The sequence below is a fragment of the Argopecten irradians genome, chromosome 9 (genome assembly GCF_041381155.1).
Source record: "Argopecten irradians isolate NY chromosome 9, Ai_NY, whole genome shotgun sequence".
NCBI classification, from domain to species: Eukaryota; Metazoa; Mollusca; class Bivalvia; order Pectinida; family Pectinidae; genus Argopecten; species Argopecten irradians.
In genome coordinates, this window is record NC_091142.1 from 19533898 (window position 1) to 19553748 (window position 19851).

The window sequence follows — 19851 nt, forward strand, 5'->3', positions numbered from 1 at the left end:
ACTGTAGATTTATTTATTCCCTAAATATTCGCACCGGAAGAGCACCTTGCATAGTCCGCACGTGACGTCATATCTCGATCTGCTGCGATCGGCCCACCCGTTTATCACGCTGTCATAGCGAACTGACAAGGAGGATGCCTTCTATTTATGAATAGTAAGTTGGGGATGTATACTATCGTCATATATCGTGACTCTGATTTGATAATCGGTCGGTCAAATTATTCGGCCGCCGATGTCCATTTAGGCCCCGTTTAGTTCGGAGGTTTAGTTCTATGATCATGCGTCGCGAAGGCCATTCAAGACTGTATAGTGATTCACTGAAATTACAAATAGACCACAGATTGATTGTAACATATGTAGTGTTAGTGTCTCGTGAGATACATAGGCCGATCTGTAAATTCTTATCCAGTACAACAAACTACATGTATTTGTATGGAGTGATATTTGGGACATATTGATTTTTTGCCAAGATGATACAAAAAGTCGATACATGTGGTTTGGTTGTAATCCAGGTACTTTGAATGGCATTCACATAATACCCATTGTTATTATTTTCTCGGTGTCGTAATTATTTATAGTACAATGAGAGGTAACAACTGAATTGTAAAGCAATGTTGGTAAGAAGGCGAGATTTATTTTAACTTGTTGGACATATTGATTATTTGCTGTCTTGGGGTGATACATAACAAAGTACAACCTAGAGAGATTTGGGTACCAATCCAGGTATATTTTGTTGTACTTCGATTAAGATCATGGTAACAATAGAGAGACTGGCTGTGACATTTTGTAGTATCATAATTATTTAAACATTACTAACATCAGAAAATATATATTGATGTCCTAAGATGAGGTTACAACACCAAACATATATATGCATGATTTCTTGCGTAATGTATATATATAAAAACAGTGGAGAGTCATTTCGCTATTTTGCCGTCTGGTGATGGTCAACTACCGCGCAGCTAGTATTTAGGATGACGGCAGGAAACAAAGACGACCCGCATTATGACATTTTATTTATTCTACTAATCAAATTGTTCTGAAGGTGATGATACATTGTATGTGAAGTATTAACAGTTAGTTAATAACTTTTGCGACTTTAAAAGTTGCTTTGGAAAGGTAGTGGGCCTTTAGAATGTTATTCCAGTGCATGTACTGCAATGTTTACGTTACGCTCCAATTAATTAAAAGGTCTCGCAATTAACTCCCCTTATTTTTCCCAATTACAAGGAAATATTCCCAAATCAAATCGCTGAAAATTGTCTTCTCTCCACTCGTTATAAAGTAATTATCCTAAAATTAAAAACCAACTACACTCTGAAGATCAAAGTTACCTTCAGATAAAATTAAATACTTTTACAATATCTAATTAATCACCTTTACCATATTCTGTAATGGGTAGCTTTTTCCCAAAATTGCTCATTTCCCAGGTTCTCAAATTGTTACAAAATCTGTTTTCCTAAATTACCCTGAAAAATCACAGAGTTGCAATTGTAAGATCTTGTACTGGGGCATCACAAAGAGCATCGTTGTGGAGCAGGGGCTATATTTCGGTTATATCATCCGTGTTTTCTGAAAAAAGGTTGATTTTTTCGAGAGAGAAAAAAATGATTATAAAAAAACCAATAGTTTAAGTATCTTTTTTATCATGAAAGAGGCTTTATTCTATAAAATTTCGAAACAAAATCTTGCCATTTGAATTTGATCTGCACATATAGACTTTATATAGCTCAAATTCTAGATCTGCTATTTTGCTGTTGAGATCAGAAAATCAAGTTGCTTTGACACTACTAATGCGGTATGCATATTTAGAGTTAGACAATTTTACTACATGTACTTGGTAATAGACCAAACGTACCTGATACTAAGTATATTCTATGTGCGCACAATATCAACAAACAGCTTCTCTCTTAGTCATCATGCAGTGTAAAATTTTCTGTGAGAGTTTTTTCCTGCAGTTCATCCCCTGCGTGAATAAACTTCTATCTCAGAGAATGAGAAATATATTAATGCAGATTATATACAACTTATATGAGTGCATGAAGGATCTAGAAATATTCCACACAAGGTGCCAGCTGAACCTAATATAATGATACCGAACGTGGAAAATTCCTATCCTTCATACCCAGCATATAAAAGAGAACAAGGATTATCAACAAATTAATTATAATTATTAATTATGTTCTTTTGTTGTTGTTTTTCAGTCGTGTGGTACTGCCCATGACAGTAGCAGAGGTGAGTGACTGCATTTATTAGGTTTTATTTCAATATCTAAATGGATAATTTATATTCATTTACATGAATTTGAGGATTTCATTCAGTTTTTTATGAACTAGATACTTATGAACTATGTATATATATATCAACTTTATTTATTTTACATCGATTGCGAAACAAGTTATACAACTTATACAAATCACTTACGATGACCTGGATGAGCGCGCAAGGGGTCTTTGAGTGCCTGGAAAAAATCAACATTTTTGGGCAGGTCACCCCTGATCTATGACCTTTTCGCGTCCATGCCAGGGATCGAACCCCGTCCAGCTAGGTGAAAGGCGATTGGCCTAACCACTACACCACCCAATCACCTAAGACTTATGGACACTTAGGATAGCGTAAGGCAGGAATTCTGGATATGTTGGGATAGCATAAAAGCAAACCCTTCTCAATGGTGTCTAATGAAGTCTTGTAAACACAATCAAGGGTTACATAGATGATAACATGTACAAAAAATGCAACCATATTCAAGTGTATCAATGCTGATTTAAAAAGTACTAAATAGGATTACAGCAAAAATATGTACTTTTATATATTACCCAGAAACGATTATGTGACGGTACGTTAAACTCTTCAGTACTTTTATATAAATATTATAGAACACAACATGAATTCAGTTTTATAGTAAGATATCAAGCAAAAATTAATAATTGTGAGAATAATCAATTCTGAATTACCGCTATGCAAACTCAAGGGGTCAATACACCGTGTCAAAAATATCAATTTGACAATTTGTCGTGTTGCAATAAATCAAGTTTCAACTTTCTTTGCCAATAACTGTAAATTATATGTTTTCAGTACCAAGTGGCACAATTATGGTCTGTGGCTGAAGCTAGCAAAAATGAAACTGGAGGAGGTGAAGGCATCGAGGTCCTTGTTAATGAAGAATTTGACTTTGAGGATGAGATTATGAAGAAAAAAGCAATCGATAATGGTTATTTTAAAGACCAAGACAAATTTAAGAAAGGCCAATACACACACAAGATCTACCATTTAGAAAGGTGGGTATATAAATACAAAACTATTACTTCAGAAAATATGTTGCACTTGTGTCCTATACTGTTGCGCATGCACCCAAAAGCAAAATGATTTTTTGTTTTTTTTTGTTTTGTTAATTAGACATATTATATATACATGATTACACACCAATTATTGTTCAAATGATAAGTAGTTATCGTTTATGCTCTGTCAGCAGTGGACTGGAGCATCATTAAGTTCTACAAAATAATGTTGTAATGTTGTTATGGGGGTTATATTAAAACCCTTTTGAATTTGTGTTCATTTCAAATGCGAGATTATCAACTTTGTTTCAAAGATTTGATTTTACTTACCTTTAACTTCTAGATGTGATACATGAAATAGAGGTATATAAAAGACACCAGCTTTAGCGAGTGTCTTTTGTGACTTTTAAAAAGTAACTTACAAGTGTGTAATGAATTCCAGATTGGAGTTGTATGACCTGTTTCTACCAATTTCGAATCATCTACAAGAGGGCCAAAACAAGATAACGTTATTTGCCAACATATGCAAATAAACTGTAGTGATATCATCATAAGCAAATATGCAGTGATTAATGTTCAAAAATCCTAATTGCTCAAAGAATGTATTAATAACAAATCATTTTAATTATGAACAATTGTTGCATGCATTCCTACCTACTGAATGTCCTTTTTAATCTAGATTTCTATAGGTAATTGAACAATGAACTAATGGTTGTCAAACAACTACATTCAGACATGTTTACAGCAAAGTGACATTCAATGCCCACCAAATATTCATCAAACCATTGTTACACTCTGGTAATGTTTTAAATTTATGAAATGAAATATTCTAAAATATGGCTTTCAACATTTAAAAAAACTAAGTCTAACATGAATATATTTCTGGTTCATTGTAATTTCTAAAGTCTGGAATTAGGGTGTTTTTGTATTACTTTATGTACTAAGCAATCTTTTATACTGCAAACACAGACTTGAAACTTGCACATGCTTATATTTTTGGTCAATGCTATTTATTTTATTTTGCCTTTACATGTGATTTCTGTGTTTGTAGTCGAGTACCAAAATTCATCAAAATGATAGCACCGACGGGATCATTAAAAATCCATGAAAAGGCTTGGAATGCATACCCATATTGTGTGACAGAAATTACAGTAAGTATATATAGATACCATTAAAAATGGTATCAGTTATTTAATGATAGTGATAGTGAACCTTTTAAAAAAATATCCTGGTTGTCTAACAAAAACTACATAAAGATTTTATTTACTTTAACATTGTGATTATATGATAAAATACATAAGCCATAATGCAAACAATGATTTTTTTTAATATAAAACAAAACTTCAAAGTCTTCAGAAGATTATGTTCTTACACACACTATCAGTCTCCTTATTTAGTCATTTTTCACATGTGAATTTCCTTAGAAAACCATGTGATTATAGCAATAAAAGTAATTATAATTAATAATAATTAGCATCCACTAGCAAAATGGCGCTACTTTCTGTATCAGTTACGGTAAATTCAAAGACGATTGTAGAGACATTCTTTTTGTCCTGGTTTATCTTAGAAAGTTGAGTTAACATACCAACCAAAAGTGTAAAACTAGCATCCTTTCTTTGCTATATGTGTTATTTCCAGAATCCAGACTACATGAAAGACGGGTTCTACATCATCATTGAAACTATACACGCTTCAGACAGAGGAACACAGGAAAATGTAAGCAACAGGGCAAGGATAATGGGAGGGACTGTTGCTGATTTAATACAGGATCTTGCATGGGTTTGTCAAGTGGACACAAATATCTCAAACAGAGTGAAAGATTTTAGTTAATCTCAACATTCCACCTGACAGAATCTTTTTTAGCTCACCTGGACCAAAGGGCTGCTGAGCTTATGTCCTGGTGTGCCGTCCATGCGTTGTCCGTCCGTCAATATTTCGTTTAAATCACTACTAGTCATAGAGTTCTGCATGGATTGTAACCAAATTTGGCCACAAACATCCTTGGGGGGAGGGAAACAGAACTTGTATAAATTTGGGCTCTGACCCCCTGGGTGCAAGAGGGGCAGGACCCAATAGGGGAAATAGAGGTAAATTCTATAAATCGCTACTTGTCCCAGAGTTCTGCATGGATTGTTACCAAATTTTGCCACAAATATCTTTGGGGGAAGGGGAACAGAACTTGTATGCATTTTGGCTCTGATCCTCCGGCGACAGGAGGGCAGGGCTCCATAGGGAAAATGGAGGTAAATCTGATAAATCGCTACTAGCCATAGAGTTCTGCATGGATTGTAACCAAATTTCGCCAGAAACATCCTTTGGGGAAGGGAAAAAATGTTTGTATAAAATTTGTGTCTGACCCCTGGAGGGCGGGAGGGGCAGGGCCCAATTAGGGAAATAGAGATTAATCCCTAGAATTTACATCGCTACTAGTGGATTGTAACCAAATTTAAACAAATTTGGCCAGAAAAATTATTTGGGGAAAGAGAACAGAGGTTGTCTTTGAACCTCTGGAGCAAAAAGAGTACATGGGGCCCAATAGAGGAATTAAGAAACAATGGACCTGTATTCAGATCATTACTTGGCATTACAAACCAGGTTAGCGATACAGGCCCTGTTGGCCTCTTGTGTAGAATTTGTATGATATTGAGTATAAGTGTTGCATGTATTTATTCATAAAAGACAGAGTTATCTTTCCCATAGCAGTTGCAGGATAACCCAGTCAAGTATGGGATAAACAAAACGAGAATGGAAGAGAGAACAAAGTCAATTTAGTGATAACAAAATGGCCTGTTAAGAAGGGAGGGGGGGGGGAGCATAGGTTGAAAAAGGTGACAAATTCAAATCAGTTCTTATAGATGGGATGGGAGTCCAGTTAGGTGAGGGAGAAAACATTTTTGGGGATGAAACAGAGGAAAACAGATATAGGGGAAATTGTCATCCTCGAAACAGGCAATTAGATCCTTTGATGTACATCAAAAAAATCAAATAATGGTAAAACTGTGGTTGACTGTGTGGCTTTGAAGTAGCTATGTATAGGTTGTCGCTGTCTCTCTAATCATCAAAGGAAGTCTCTGAAGACCTGTGATTGGTCAGTTTTTTTCTTCTGAACAGCCTTCAGTTTTACTATGAGATAGACAAGGGGTGGATATAACTACAGTAATAGTAACCCCTGGAGTACTGAGGATGGCAAATAGTATGTTAAATTTTGAAATAGGGATGTAAAAATAATTTCACTGTGATGATAACTGAAGTAATTATATAAATGTATGATATTAAAATGCCTATACATAATTTATTAAACTGTTTTAGACATCATTTATTAAACTGTTTTTAATAGGCTCGTGGAGATTTTTGTACTGTTAATAAACAAACTTGTTGTTTTAACAGGCTCATGGTTTAAACCCTGTAGACGCTAAGGCTCGAGTGGTTGTACCTATTGACATTTCCAAAGACAAAGTCTCCAACAGTGTAAGTCCTGATTTCTAGATCTTGATATTGGAAATCTGTATTGGTTTTCATTACATCACTATTATATACAAAATGATAAGTATGTAGATCATAGAATATCAAAAACCATGGTTTCTGATTATTGGATAATATTTCATACACAGATCTTCAAAATTATACTATATTTACTGATTAATCACAACTAGAGATTGATACACATCAAATAAACACTCAGAAAGCTTCCAGACAAAAAATATTTACTATGTCCTTTTCTGTCCTTGCATATTAGAGAGTTAGCTCCCTTTTGGGTAGGTATCGATTGTTACATCATTATTTTGTGAACTCAATTCACGTCGTTTCCTCCAAAACTTATGACGTTACGCTTGAAACACATGACGTCACAATCAATACCTGACTACAAGTGCAGATAACTCTGTAATATGCAAATTAGGAATATGGAATGAAGTACTGGTTGAGCATGCACCAAAAGCAAAATAGATTATCTTATATTAGTTTTTTGTGTTAATTAGGCATATTTATTATATAATTTGTTTACACCAATCTATATATCAAGAAATATAATATTTTCAACTATTACACCGACTGTTCAATAAAACCTTGTTATATTGCACGGTTCGAAGTTATATTGCATGCTTCCATGGAAACGTTATATTGCATGGTTCGAGATGTTATATTGCACGGCTTTAGGAACACCTCGCTGTTGTTGTTCAGTTTTGTAGAAAACTTCCGAGGAACTGCGAGTAACAGTGAGTTACGTTATTATGACGTCACAAAGGTTCACGCTCAATTTCGCGCTGGATTTATAGATCTCGAATCAAGCACGTCATGTAGACGTTTACTGTACCGAGTAAAGGACGAACACGATGAATGTATTAGATCAAAAGGCTGCAAGCAGGTCTAATAATGTGAAAACAGACAATAAGACATCCAAACCGGAGTTACAACGTGACGTACGTGGGCTATACGTCAATCTTCAATAGGATATTAAGGTTTTTTCCGTACGGTACGGTGTTGATGATTTTGTTAAGTGATTGTCGTATTCGTTTTATAAAAAAAATATTCAACTGAAAAACTGGTGATTATGTAATAAAACAAATATTCCATGGTTACTGTGCTCTAGTTCATAATATTTACCCCTCGGTGATGGTAATCAACAAAAATTATATTGCACTCGGCCTTTGGCCTCGTGCAATATAACATTTGTTGATTACCATCACCTCGGGTTAAATATTATGAACTAGAGCACAGTAACCCATGAAATATTTGTATAATATACACCATTAAACACCAATTATTGTTCAAATAATCAGTATCGTTTATGCTCTGTCAGCGATGAACTTATGAAAATATTTTACTTGTGATCTTACTTGTTTTCCTCCATAGCATTGGTAGTTAACCCATTTACTCCTAGAAACACATTTAGGCTCTCATAAATCAAGGATGAGACCACTCCATAATTAATAAATCAAAGATGAGACCACTCCATTATGGAAAATCATGGGTGAATGAGTTTATCACATATCCTTGACTGCATGGTTATTTCAAGTATTCACTTTTTACAGGATTACAAAGCAGAGTGGGATCCTGCTAAAGTGAGAGCTGAGAAGTCAGAGAATACAGGGAAGCCGATAGGCAGAGGTCCACTGACGGGTGACTGGATAGTAAGTATTAGTGCACTGATATTAATAAAAAAAAAAAATCAATCAATAAAAGATTTACCGACAATCAATCGTGAAATTAAAAAAATTGGATTTTGAAATTAGGAAAAAATGATTGTTGTGAAATTAGAAAACATTATTAAATTAGAAAAATCTATATGGATAACATTTAAAGATTATCCGATGATCAAAATTGTGAAATCTGAAAAATTGATAATGAAATTAGAACAAATATGATTGTGAAATTAGTAAAACATTATTTATGAAATTAGAAAAATCGATTATGGAATTAGAAAAAGTTGAACACTTGTGTCAGAAAGCAAATTTTTAGCCCACCATCATCAGATGATGGGCTATTCAAATCGCCCTGCGTCCGTCGTCCGTCCGTAAACAATGCTTGATATCACTATTTCTTAAAAACTGCTGCAGGGATTTTGTTCAAACTTCACATGGAGGGTCCCCTTGGTCCATATTTGTGCCATACAGATTTTGAGGCTGATCGGATAAACAAGATGGCCGCCAGGCAGCCATCTTTGATTTTGGCAGTTGAAGTTTGTTATCGATATTTCTTGAGAACTATTGAAGGGATTTTGTTCAAACTTCACATGGAGGTCACCCTTGGTTCCTAGTTGTGCCATACAGATTTTGAGGCTGATCGGATCAAAAAACAAGATGGCCGCCAGGTAGCCATCTTTGATTTTGGCAGTTGAAAGTTTGTTATCGATATTTCTTGAGAACTACTGAAGGGATTTTGTTCAAACTTCACATGGAGGGTACCCTTGGTCGTTAGTTGTGCCATGCAGATTTTGCGGCTGATCGGAAAAACAATGATGGCCGCCAGGCAGCCATCTTTGATTTTGGCAGTTGAAGTTTGTTATCGATATTTCTTGAGAACTACTGAAGGGATTTTGTTCAAACTTCACATGGAGGTTACCCTTGGTCCCTATTTGTGCCATACAGATTTTGAGGCTGATAGGAAAAACAAGATGGTCGCCAGGCGGCCATCTTGGATTTTGATAGTTAAGGTTTGATACCCCCATTTCCCAAAAAATGCTGAAGGGATCTTTCTCAGATTTATTATATAGGTTTCCCTAGGGCCCTTGTTGTGCATATTGCAATTTTGGACCAATCGGTGAACAAGATGGCCGCCAGGCCACCATCTTGGATTTCGATAGTTAAAGTTAGTTATGGCTATTTCTCAGATAGCACTGAAGGGATCTGTCTCAAAATTTCATATGTAGGTTCCCCTAGGGACCTTGTTGTGCATATTGCATTTTGGGACCGATCGGTTTACAAGATGGCCGCCAGGCAGCCATCTTGGATTTTGTTATTCAAAGTTTGTTATCGCTATTTCTCAGAAAGTACTGAAGGGATCTGTCTCAAAATTCATATGTAGGTTCCCCTAGGGCCCTAGTTGTGCATATTGTGATTTGGGACCGAACGGTCAACAAAATTGCTGCCAGGCAGCCATCTTGGATTTTTATATTCAAAGTTTGTTATCGCTATTTCTCAGAAAGTCTTGAATGGATCTTTCTCAAATTTCACACGTAGGTTCCCCTAGGGCCCTAGTTGTGCATATTGTGATTTGGGACCGATTGATCAACAAGATGGCCGCCAAGGAGTCATCTTGGATTTTGATAGTTGAAGTTTGTTAACGCTATTTCTCAGAAAGTACTGAAGCGATCTGTCTCAAATTTTATATGTAGTATGTTTGAAAAAGTTTAAAAAGTAGAGAAAAGATCCATCTTTCCTTTGTCAGATATAGATCATTCTTTGGTGGGCGCCAAGATCCCTCTGGGATCTCTTGTTTAAAATCTTTTGACCTGTTATAGGAATCTTGTACAAGTACATGTAGTAGGATTGAGCCCTTGGCACAATATGGGATAGCAAATTATATTTGAACTTTGACCCATATATATAGATATTTCCTGGTCATGTCATTATAACAGTTGAAGTTCAATCCCTTTATCTGTATAGCAATTTTGAACTTGAGAATAGATTCCTTATTTGACTTGCATTATGACTTAAAATTGTTACATGATACCTAGTAAAATAATAAAATTTCATTTAATTGCTCAATTTTACTGAATGTTTATTTTTTGTACTTCAGTCATATTCATGGTGTTTATTTTTTGTACTGCAGTCATATAAATTTTATGATGTTTATTTTTTGTACTTCAGTCATATTTATGATGTTTATTTTTTGTACTTCAGTCATATTTATGATGTTTATTTTTTGTACTTCAGTCATATTTATGATGTTTATTTTTTGTACTTCAGTCATATTTATGATGTTTCATTTTTTGTACTTCAGTCATATTTATGATGTTTATTTTTTGTACTTCAGTCATATTTATGATGTTCATTTTTTGTACTTCAGTCATATTTATGATGTTTATTTTTTGTACTTCAGTCATATTTATGATGTTTATTTTTTTGTACTTCAGTCATATTTATGATTTTTATTTTTTGTACTTCAGTCATATTTATGATGTTTATTTTTTGTACTTCAGTCATATTTATGATGTTTATTTTTTTTGTACTTCAGTCATATTTATGATGTTTATTTTTTGTACTTCAGTCACATTTATGATGTTTATTTTTTGTACTTCAGTCATATTTATGATGTCCATTTTTTGTACTTCAGTCATATTTATGATGTTCATTTTTTGTACTTCAGTCATATTTATGATGTTTATTTTTTGTACTTCAGTCATATTTATGATGTTTATTTTTTGTACTTCAGTCATATTTATGATGTTTATTTTTTGTACTTCAGTCATATTTATGATGTTCATTTTTTGTACTTCAGTCATATTTATGATGTCCATTTTTTGTACTTCAGTCATATTTATGATGTTCATTTTTTGTACTTCAGTCATATTTATGATGTTTATTTTTTGTACTTCAGTCATATTTATGATGTTTATTTTTTGTACTTCAGTCTATATTTATGATGTTTATTTTTTGTACTTCAGTCATAAAATTTATGATGTTTATTTTTTGTACTTCAGTCATATTTATGATTTTTATTTTTTGTACTTCAGTCAATATATTTATGATGTCCATTTTTTGTACTTCAGTCATAATTTATGATGTTCATTTTTTGTACTTCAGTCATATTTATGATGTTCATTTTTTGTACTTCAGTCATATTTATGATGTTCATTTTTTGTACTTCAGTCATATTTATGGTGTTTATTTTTTGTACTTCAGTCATATTTATGATGTCCATTTTTTGTACTTCAGTCATATTTATGATGTCCATTTTTTGTACTTCAGTCATATTTATGATGTTCATTTTTTGTACTTCAGTCATATTTATGGTGTTCATTTTTTCTACTCCCAACAGAATACTGTTGAGCCTGTAATGTGTGCATACAAACTAGTGTCCTGTAAATTCAAGTGGCTGGGAATTCAAGGAAAGGTTGAACGGTTTATACAGTCGGTAAGTGAAAACCTCTGTAGCTGAGAGCTCTTTTCTATTCTGTGTAGAGATCAAAATTGTTTTAGTAGCTGAGTTTTTTTCTGTAGGGATGAAAAAATTTCAGCAGCTGAGAGCTTAAATTTCTCTTTTAATCCAGAATATGATCAAATTCTTCTCATATATTGATAAGTGTATATCAAAGGCCAAAAAGAGTTCACATCTATCTGTGACATTCTATATTATTAGCCTGCACATTCTATGTAAGCCTATGAAATCTTTTTTATTTATACCTCCGCAAAGAAGTAAAGGGAGATATGCTGGAATTGGGTTGTCTGTCTGTCTTTCCATCTGCCTGTCTGTAGACACAAATTTGTCTCCTCCTAAACTACTTGACAGATTTTGATAAAATTTGGTACACAGAACCCTGATATAAAGGGAAGTTGACTTAATTGTAGAGTTATGCAATACCTCTATCAAAGGCCCACTACCTTTCCAGAGCAAAATTTAAAGGTTTCTTAAAAACATTATAACATAAGAAAATACATATCAATGACCTAAGATGAGGTAACAACACCAAACATATGCAAGATTTCCTGTGTAATAAATGATAACTTTGGAGATTCATTTCGCTGTTTTGCCATCTGGCGCAGTGAAAGTCAACTACCGCGCGGTATTTTAAGATGACAGCGGGAAACATAAGACAGCCATCATTATGAAAATTAACGTTTTATTTATTTTAATTAAATTGTTCAGAAGGTGATGATAAGTGTAGTATTAACGGTATTTATAACTTTTGCAACTCTACAAAATTATCAATCTCATTTTACATTCCCATTTTAAAAATCAAAAGCCATTTGAGAAAGGTAGTGGGCCTTTAATGGAGTTATTACTAAATTTGTGCAACAGGAGGTATTAGTGGGCCACTTTGACAAGATATTAGTGCTTCTTTTGAAAGGAAATTTTCCAGTTTCAAGCATTTTCAGAATTAAGAGACAACAAACACAATTAATGAAAAAGCAGGTGTTATCAGTTGCAATTCTGTCTTACAAATGATATAGTTGGCTATTTCTTACACATTTAGCAATAGGCCCTATAATAATTAAAAACTGAAGAATGGTCAAGCGGGACTGTTGTTAAAAAAACATTTTTGTCGTAATCGACACATTGATGTATCATGTTCGATATCATGTTTAATTACGTCATGATTCAGCTCACACCAACTGTATAATACAGGTGGAACAATTCCGGAATTTAATTCTGGTGCACTAGATTTTGATTCCATTGATTTGGGACGTTCCGGACTGTGAATCGAGTACTCAACTATATAAAGTTATGAAATTAGAGATTGGTAAAAACACTGATTTGCTTATTTTATTTTCTGCAGCAAGAGAAGAGGATATTTACAAACTTTCATCGTCAAGTGTACTGCTGGATGGAGAAGTGGTTCGGTTTGACAATGGACGACATCCGTGAAATTGAAAGGAAAACAAAGGCAGAATTAGATGAGGTAAGTCATTTTATAAAAGCAAACAAACAATACTATTACTTCTTTTATTACCACATTCAAACTAGTTAGTTTTCAGGGCACTTAAAAATTGAAAAACTGATGGGGGCACTTAACAGGACCAAAGGAACCTTTCACAAAATAAATGAAGTCACGTGCACCAAAATGGGTCAACATCATCACCTCTCTCTATCGCTATACTTACTGACATCACTCTCTAATTTCATTGTCCGTCATTGTCGTTATGGAGCCGTCGATTAGCAACTTCGGCAAACTTTTTGAGAAATAACTAAAAAATTAGAAACATTGTGGGGAAATAAAAACACAGACATAAAGAGGAGTATGTATGTTTTTGTTTGTGACATAGCTGGTTTTTATTAGCTCGCCGATTCGAAGAATAGGGGGAGCTAATGTTGTCACCCAGGCGTCGGCGTCAGCGTTGGCGTTCCATTTCACGTTAAAGTTTTTGAGCAAGTTTCTGTTTCGTCAATTGTTTAAGCTTAAGTCATCATAAATGTTTATGATTTTATTTTCCTAATTTGTATGGATGCTGAACGTGATAATACAACCCATTTGGGGCCCTTTAGGGGGTTTTTGAGTCTGTTAATTTGTCATATTTTCATGTTGAAATAGTAAATACTTGAACATCAACTTCTTCTGAATAGGCGAGCTTTGCTGTTCTCCAACAGCTCTTGTTAGGTCACCTGAGTTGAAGTCTCAAGTGATCTATTCGAATCGCCTTTTGTCCGTCGTTGTGCGTCATGTGTTCCTAAACAATTTACATTTTCGACTTCACCAAAACTGCTGAAGCAAGTTCAATGAAATTTTGCACAAACCCTCTATAGTATAAGGTGTAATTGTGGGACTGTTGGAGGGGCCAAAAGGGGTAAAATTGACTAAAATTTCAAAAATCTTCTCCACTTGCTCATGTTGTAGAATCAAATACTCTTCATAGATTGAAAGGTCACAAGACCCTCTACAAAAATTGTGAATTTCATGGCCGTAAGGTCTCTGATTTTCCTCAGTGGATCGAGGGGGGCAAATTTGCTATAGTTTATATAGAAAAAACACATTACTGAGCATTATTTGCTCAATTTTCATAGGAAATTAGTCGAACTTAGCTAGTATTATTAGCTTGAGATAGAATCATATCAAATATAGGTCCTGGCTGACCCCAGGGGCCAGAGGGATGGCCAAAAAGAGTGAAAATGCTAAAATTAAAAAAAAAAAAAATATTCTCCACTCGCAGAATGGTAGAATCAAATATTATCGCTATCGCTATTTTTCACAAAGTGCTGAAGGTATTGTTCTCAAAATTCATGTGCAGATTGCCTTAGGTCCCCACCTATGCATATCACATTTTGGGACCGATCAGTCAACAAGATGGCCGATAGGCCACCATCTTGGATTTTGATAATTGAAGTTTGCTACCGCTATTTCTCAGAAAGTACTTTAGAGATCTGTCTCAAATTTCATATGTAGGTTCCAGTAGGACCTTAGTTGTGTATATTGCATTTTCGGATTGTTCGTCAGCAAAATGGCCGACAGGAAGCCATCTTGGATTTTAATAATTAAAGTTTGTTTTGTATCTCAGAAAGAACTGAAAGGATCTTTATTAAATTTTGTATGTAGTAATATGTAATTGTTTGAAAAGCAGAGAAAAGATCCCTCTTTCCATTGTCAGACGTAGATCATTCTTTGGTGGGCACCAAGATCCCTCTGGGATCTCTTGTCATAATTTTCGCATATTTAAGATGGTTACCATAGCAACCACAGCTGCACTATCAAAGATGTACCCAATATTTGATATTCAAAAATTTAATTACTAAATAACAGGTTTGAAAAATTGATGGATTTGGGGGCCAAAAGTGTTCCTTTAGTGGTATTTGTATGAGCAAATCAGATATATTAATAACACATGTTTATTTGTCTTTTTTAACCCAGCAACGAAAACAGGGTGATGTAAGAGGTACAAAGGTGGACGATAAGGACACTAAATGATGATTCATGCATTAGCAGTTGACTTGGTTGGAAAAAGCTATGCTGTGACAAAGTGCCACTGAATGGCTGAACATGCAGAAACCAGACATCTTCTGTCAAACATTATTTTATCACCTGTGTCCAGTATTGGATTTTAACAAACTGATGCTGTTTAGGACTCTCTTTAATTGTTTTCCTGCATAAACCAGAACAGGACAATTTTCTGAATTCATGTCTCCTAGTCTTATGACTCTTTTAACAGAGACTTTTAACTGTTATGAGCAGTTTAAATGTACTCATGTGCTGTGAAATGAAGATTGATGTAAAAATAATGGTATGAATAGCACAGAACTGCAGCTGAATGTGACTGACAATGAGTTGTAATCATGGTAGATTTTAAAAGTTGAACGTATCAATATATGCTTTGTCTAAGTATTAGTCTATCTTTAATTAGATCTTGCACTCTGTAGAAACTACACAAGACAAGGAGTACATTTATTATTAGTTAGAATTTATCAGAGGAAAACAGGAGAACTCTGGTTTGTCACAGTACAAAAAAACACTTTCACTTTGATGTTCATAAGAAAGACCATCTGTATATTTCATGTGTGTTTTTTCTCATCATAATTTTGTTTTAATTCCATTTGATCTAGAAATACCAGGTATTTTTACAAAAGGGGTTTCACAATAACCCCTCCCCTATAAATCGTGGTATTTCGCTCTCATTAATGTGGAGATTGTGAAGCGGTATATTATCATGGATGACTAAAGTAATTATATGCAAATTATATATTTTTGAAAATGTTGGAAATCAATTATTGTTTATTCCATGCTATAAAAAAGTTGCTAAAATAACAGTGTAACCTGTCCAAACCAGCACTTTTCTAATCAAGGTCCCTTTTTCTCTTTAACTTACATGTACAGTTATTTATGAAAAACCTGTAAAATCTGCTGGATTCCTGTGTTTACGGCATAGTTGTAGGGCATTTTCCTCCTTATAAAGAACCTGTCTAAACCGACAAAAAATGCTGGTCCCCGAGACATCCAGTTTAGACAAGGTGCACTGTATTGGATTTATAGAACTTTACGTTTACGAGTGAGGGGATCCTTTATTGTGGATGAGATACCACTTATTAAAGGTAACTTCTCAATGTCTTTATTTTGAGGAGTACAAAATTTGTGGAGGGTAAGAAGTACAGCTTCATAAATCATGTTAGTGATGTGATTCTTTGTGATTGATGAGATTGATATTATGAGAAGTTATTATTAAGCCTTGATTCAAAGGAATTGCATAATAAACAACTGTACAAATCACTTCACCTTGATATACATACTGTTATGTATAGTGTCCTGAAGTTCTAAAGTTTCTATTAAGGAAATTACTCGTAAAAAAATTGTCGTAATAAGAAATGATTGTTCTGGATAAAATATGTACAGGCAATTCTATTCATGCAGCTTTTATACATTTATGGTAAAACACTAAAATTAGCTGCCAAATAAAATAGAATGAATAAAAGGTCAAGTGGAACTTGTATTTCTCACAAAATGAAATAACTGTGAAAAATTTTGTTAGCATGAAAATGTGAAAAACATTCAATAAAATAAATACTTTCTCGGTTACTTCTATCATCTGTTCATCCAATGAAATCGACCAATATAAACAAACAATTGCAGAAAAAGACCAAGTTACAGTTAACAGTACACCTACAAATAGACTTTATATTAGATGTTCTTGATTTTAGTGTGATATAACTGTAAAATATCTATACAGGGTGTATTCTTCATAATTTATAGAGTTTCAGTGATAGTGATAATTTTATTGTGACATCGCCTTTTTTTTTTTTTTGAAGAAAAAAAAAATAAACAACTGTACAAACTTTTTTTTATGTTTTGGTACATTTTGTGAAATCCTTTTTATTTGTACATTTTCTATTTTCAACCTACATCACTTTGAAATATACTATTCACATCAATAACACCATTAATTTTAGGTATAGCATATTCAAAACAGGCAGGTGAAGCAAAGACCACTGAAACAAACATGAATGTATATAAAAGTTACATTGTAGATTACCATTACCATGAGGTGTGGGCTTTAGATTCTTCTCAATGTTAAATACTGGCTAAAACAATCTTCACACTTTTTTAGAAGTCTATAATAAAATATTTTAAGAGGGAACTGAAAACCATGGTTTTGATTAAATTTACTCTAAATCATCACTTTTCTTCACTGTAAAACTAAACAGCACCATAATCTTTTCAATGTTTGATTAACAATTGAATCAAGTTGTTAATATAATTCTCTGAGGATGGTAAATTGATCTGGTTTTACTGTCCTAATTAAAACATCAGTCTTTTTTCTGGTCCTGTGTGATATTACGAGTATCCATTTAGGCAATGATTGAGTACCAGGTATTTGAGACTTTTTGTGTTAGAGTTGTCTCCCTTGGAAGCAGGTATGACTTGCGATGTAATGCCATTTATTTTGAGTAAAACATTACTTTCTGTGAAAATGACACATGTGAGAAAACCAGAGATGGAACAACTATTACTTACTTTCAAGGGAAGAAAACTCTGAAAAATAGGAAGTCCAAGTATAATTTGGAATCTCAGTATATTAAGATTGTTTGTTTGTTTTATTATCAAGTCTTCATTTTGTTGTGAGATTTGAGAGATAGTGTTACCGGTAGTAGTGGGTAGCACTGCAACTGTACTTGTAACTGGAAGATAATATAAATTATCATTAATTTAACTTTTTTTCTGTGCTTCTCTGATACTTGTGTTAACACTATACGTATTATGTATCTGTTAGCTCTTACTGGATATGTTATTGAAGATGATCTCTGTTATTGCATGGAAGCTGTGACTTACTGCTATTAAAACCGAAATTCAAAACCAATGATTTACCAGGTATGCATTTTGATCTATCAGAGTTACTTCCCCTTTTGTTTTATTCTGTCAGTATACTAATCGCAACATCTCGGATAAATATCCCACAAACTTTGGTTATATAACATACATACACACAATGTATATGATATCTGAAGATTGCTGGAAATCTCTCAGATAAATTGTGATTGTGTCAGTACCTCACTCCATCAGTTCTGATGGATAAGACAAAGGGAAGTAACTCTCATGTAACAGAATGTTGGATATGTTGTGTGGTGAACATTTGTCTTATGTTAAGTTGTTTCCATTTTCTGTCCTAAGTGTTCCTGATAACTTTTCCTACTACAACTAAGTATTATAGCCCTGCAGAGCATGGTTGTACAGCGGTAGACAGGGAAAATATCATCACTATTCCATATTTGTGTGTATTTAGATACGATGATGGCAGTGTGTGGATCTTAGTAACAAAATCATGTCGTTCTCCGATATTGTGATTTTCAGGATAGATATTATTGATATGTTATGCTTATTTATTAAATGTGACAAGTACCAAGCTCATGAATTAAATATCTTCATACACATTGCCCCTTAGTGTTACTCTTGTTTGTGACAATATGGAGTTATAATACAGTTCATCACATAAATTGTCTAATGTGCAACCCCCCCTCCCCCCTTTTGCATAGTACAGAGTAATCTCCCTTGTGGGCAGATATTTCAATTAAAAAAAAAGAAAATTGTGACGTCTAAGTACAAATTATGTCGTTTTCTCTGAAAAGTATAATGTTATGCTAGCAAACATTTGATGTCACAATTAATACCTTCTCGAAAGTGCAGATAACTAATATGCAAATACTGAACAGAATATTTTTCCTATGTCATTTAGTGTTATGATGTGACTTGGAACTGCTTTCATGGACTATCCGGAACAGGATATACATTGTCAGGGGCGTAGGAAAGGAGTGAAATGTTCTAAAAATGCACATTTGAAAGAAAAAAGTGTCCTCATGCACATTTCTGTACTTCATTTTAGAAAAGATTTCCGCTGCGCGGCGCGTTTACTAAAACGTTCAAGCACGTAATGAAAATTCAATACACACGAACTAGATTTAAAATGTCCATCAAGGGATTATACTATTTCAAAAATGCCACTTAAAAATTTGATCTGTTTACATGTCTTAGCAAGAAAATCAATTCATTATTATTTTGGTTTACACAACAACATGCCGATGATGTGAATCCAGTATGTTCAGATCGAGCTGGGTTGCATAATGGTATGACGTCACTCACAATTATCATTTCTAAATTCAGGTAACTTTATATCGAAAAAACAACGTATTAAGAACGCTTTAAAATCATCAGAATACAATGTAAAACTCATCTCAGCCATTCCAAATCGTGATTTTTTTTTCTCGGGGAGACCCACGGACCTCCAAACAAAATCTCACGCTCTTGGTGGTCGCAAATTCATCAAAATACATCGTAAAACTCATCTCAGCCATTCTAAATCGTAATTTCTTTTTCTCCGGGGAGACCCTCGGACCTCCCAATCACTTAAATCTCGCGCATTCGGTGCTTGCAAATTCAACAAATCGTAAAACTCATCTCAGCCATTCTTAATCGTATTTTTTTTCCCCGTGGGAGACCCCC

The 19851-nt window shown here is 34.0% G+C and overlaps 1 protein-coding gene across 1 annotated transcript; it reads left to right on the forward strand.

The window, feature by feature from the left end:
- Positions 1–26: 26 nt before the first annotated feature.
- Positions 27–18788, forward strand: LOC138331716 (phosphatidylinositol transfer protein alpha isoform-like). The gene is made up of 10 exons (XM_069279467.1): positions 27–154; positions 2205–2235; positions 3076–3278; positions 4330–4429; positions 4917–4994; positions 6666–6746; positions 8309–8407; positions 11757–11852; positions 13216–13338; positions 15280–18788. The coding sequence occupies exons 1-10, from the start codon at positions 135–137 to the stop codon at positions 15334–15336; spliced, it is 888 nt and encodes a 295-aa protein (XP_069135568.1). The 5' UTR covers positions 27–134; the 3' UTR covers positions 15337–18788.
- Positions 18789–19851: the final 1063 nt, after the last annotated feature.

Coding starts and splice junctions, on each gene's coding strand:
- LOC138331716 (XM_069279467.1), top strand. CDS start 135: ATGCCTTCTATTTATGAATA. Junction 155..2,204: donor ATGCCTTCTATTTATGAATA/GTAAGTTGGGGA, acceptor GTTGTTTTTCAG/TCGTGTGGTACTGCCCATGA. Junction 3,279..4,329: donor AAGATCTACCATTTAGAAAG/GTGGGTATATAA, acceptor CTGTGTTTGTAG/TCGAGTACCAAAATTCATCA.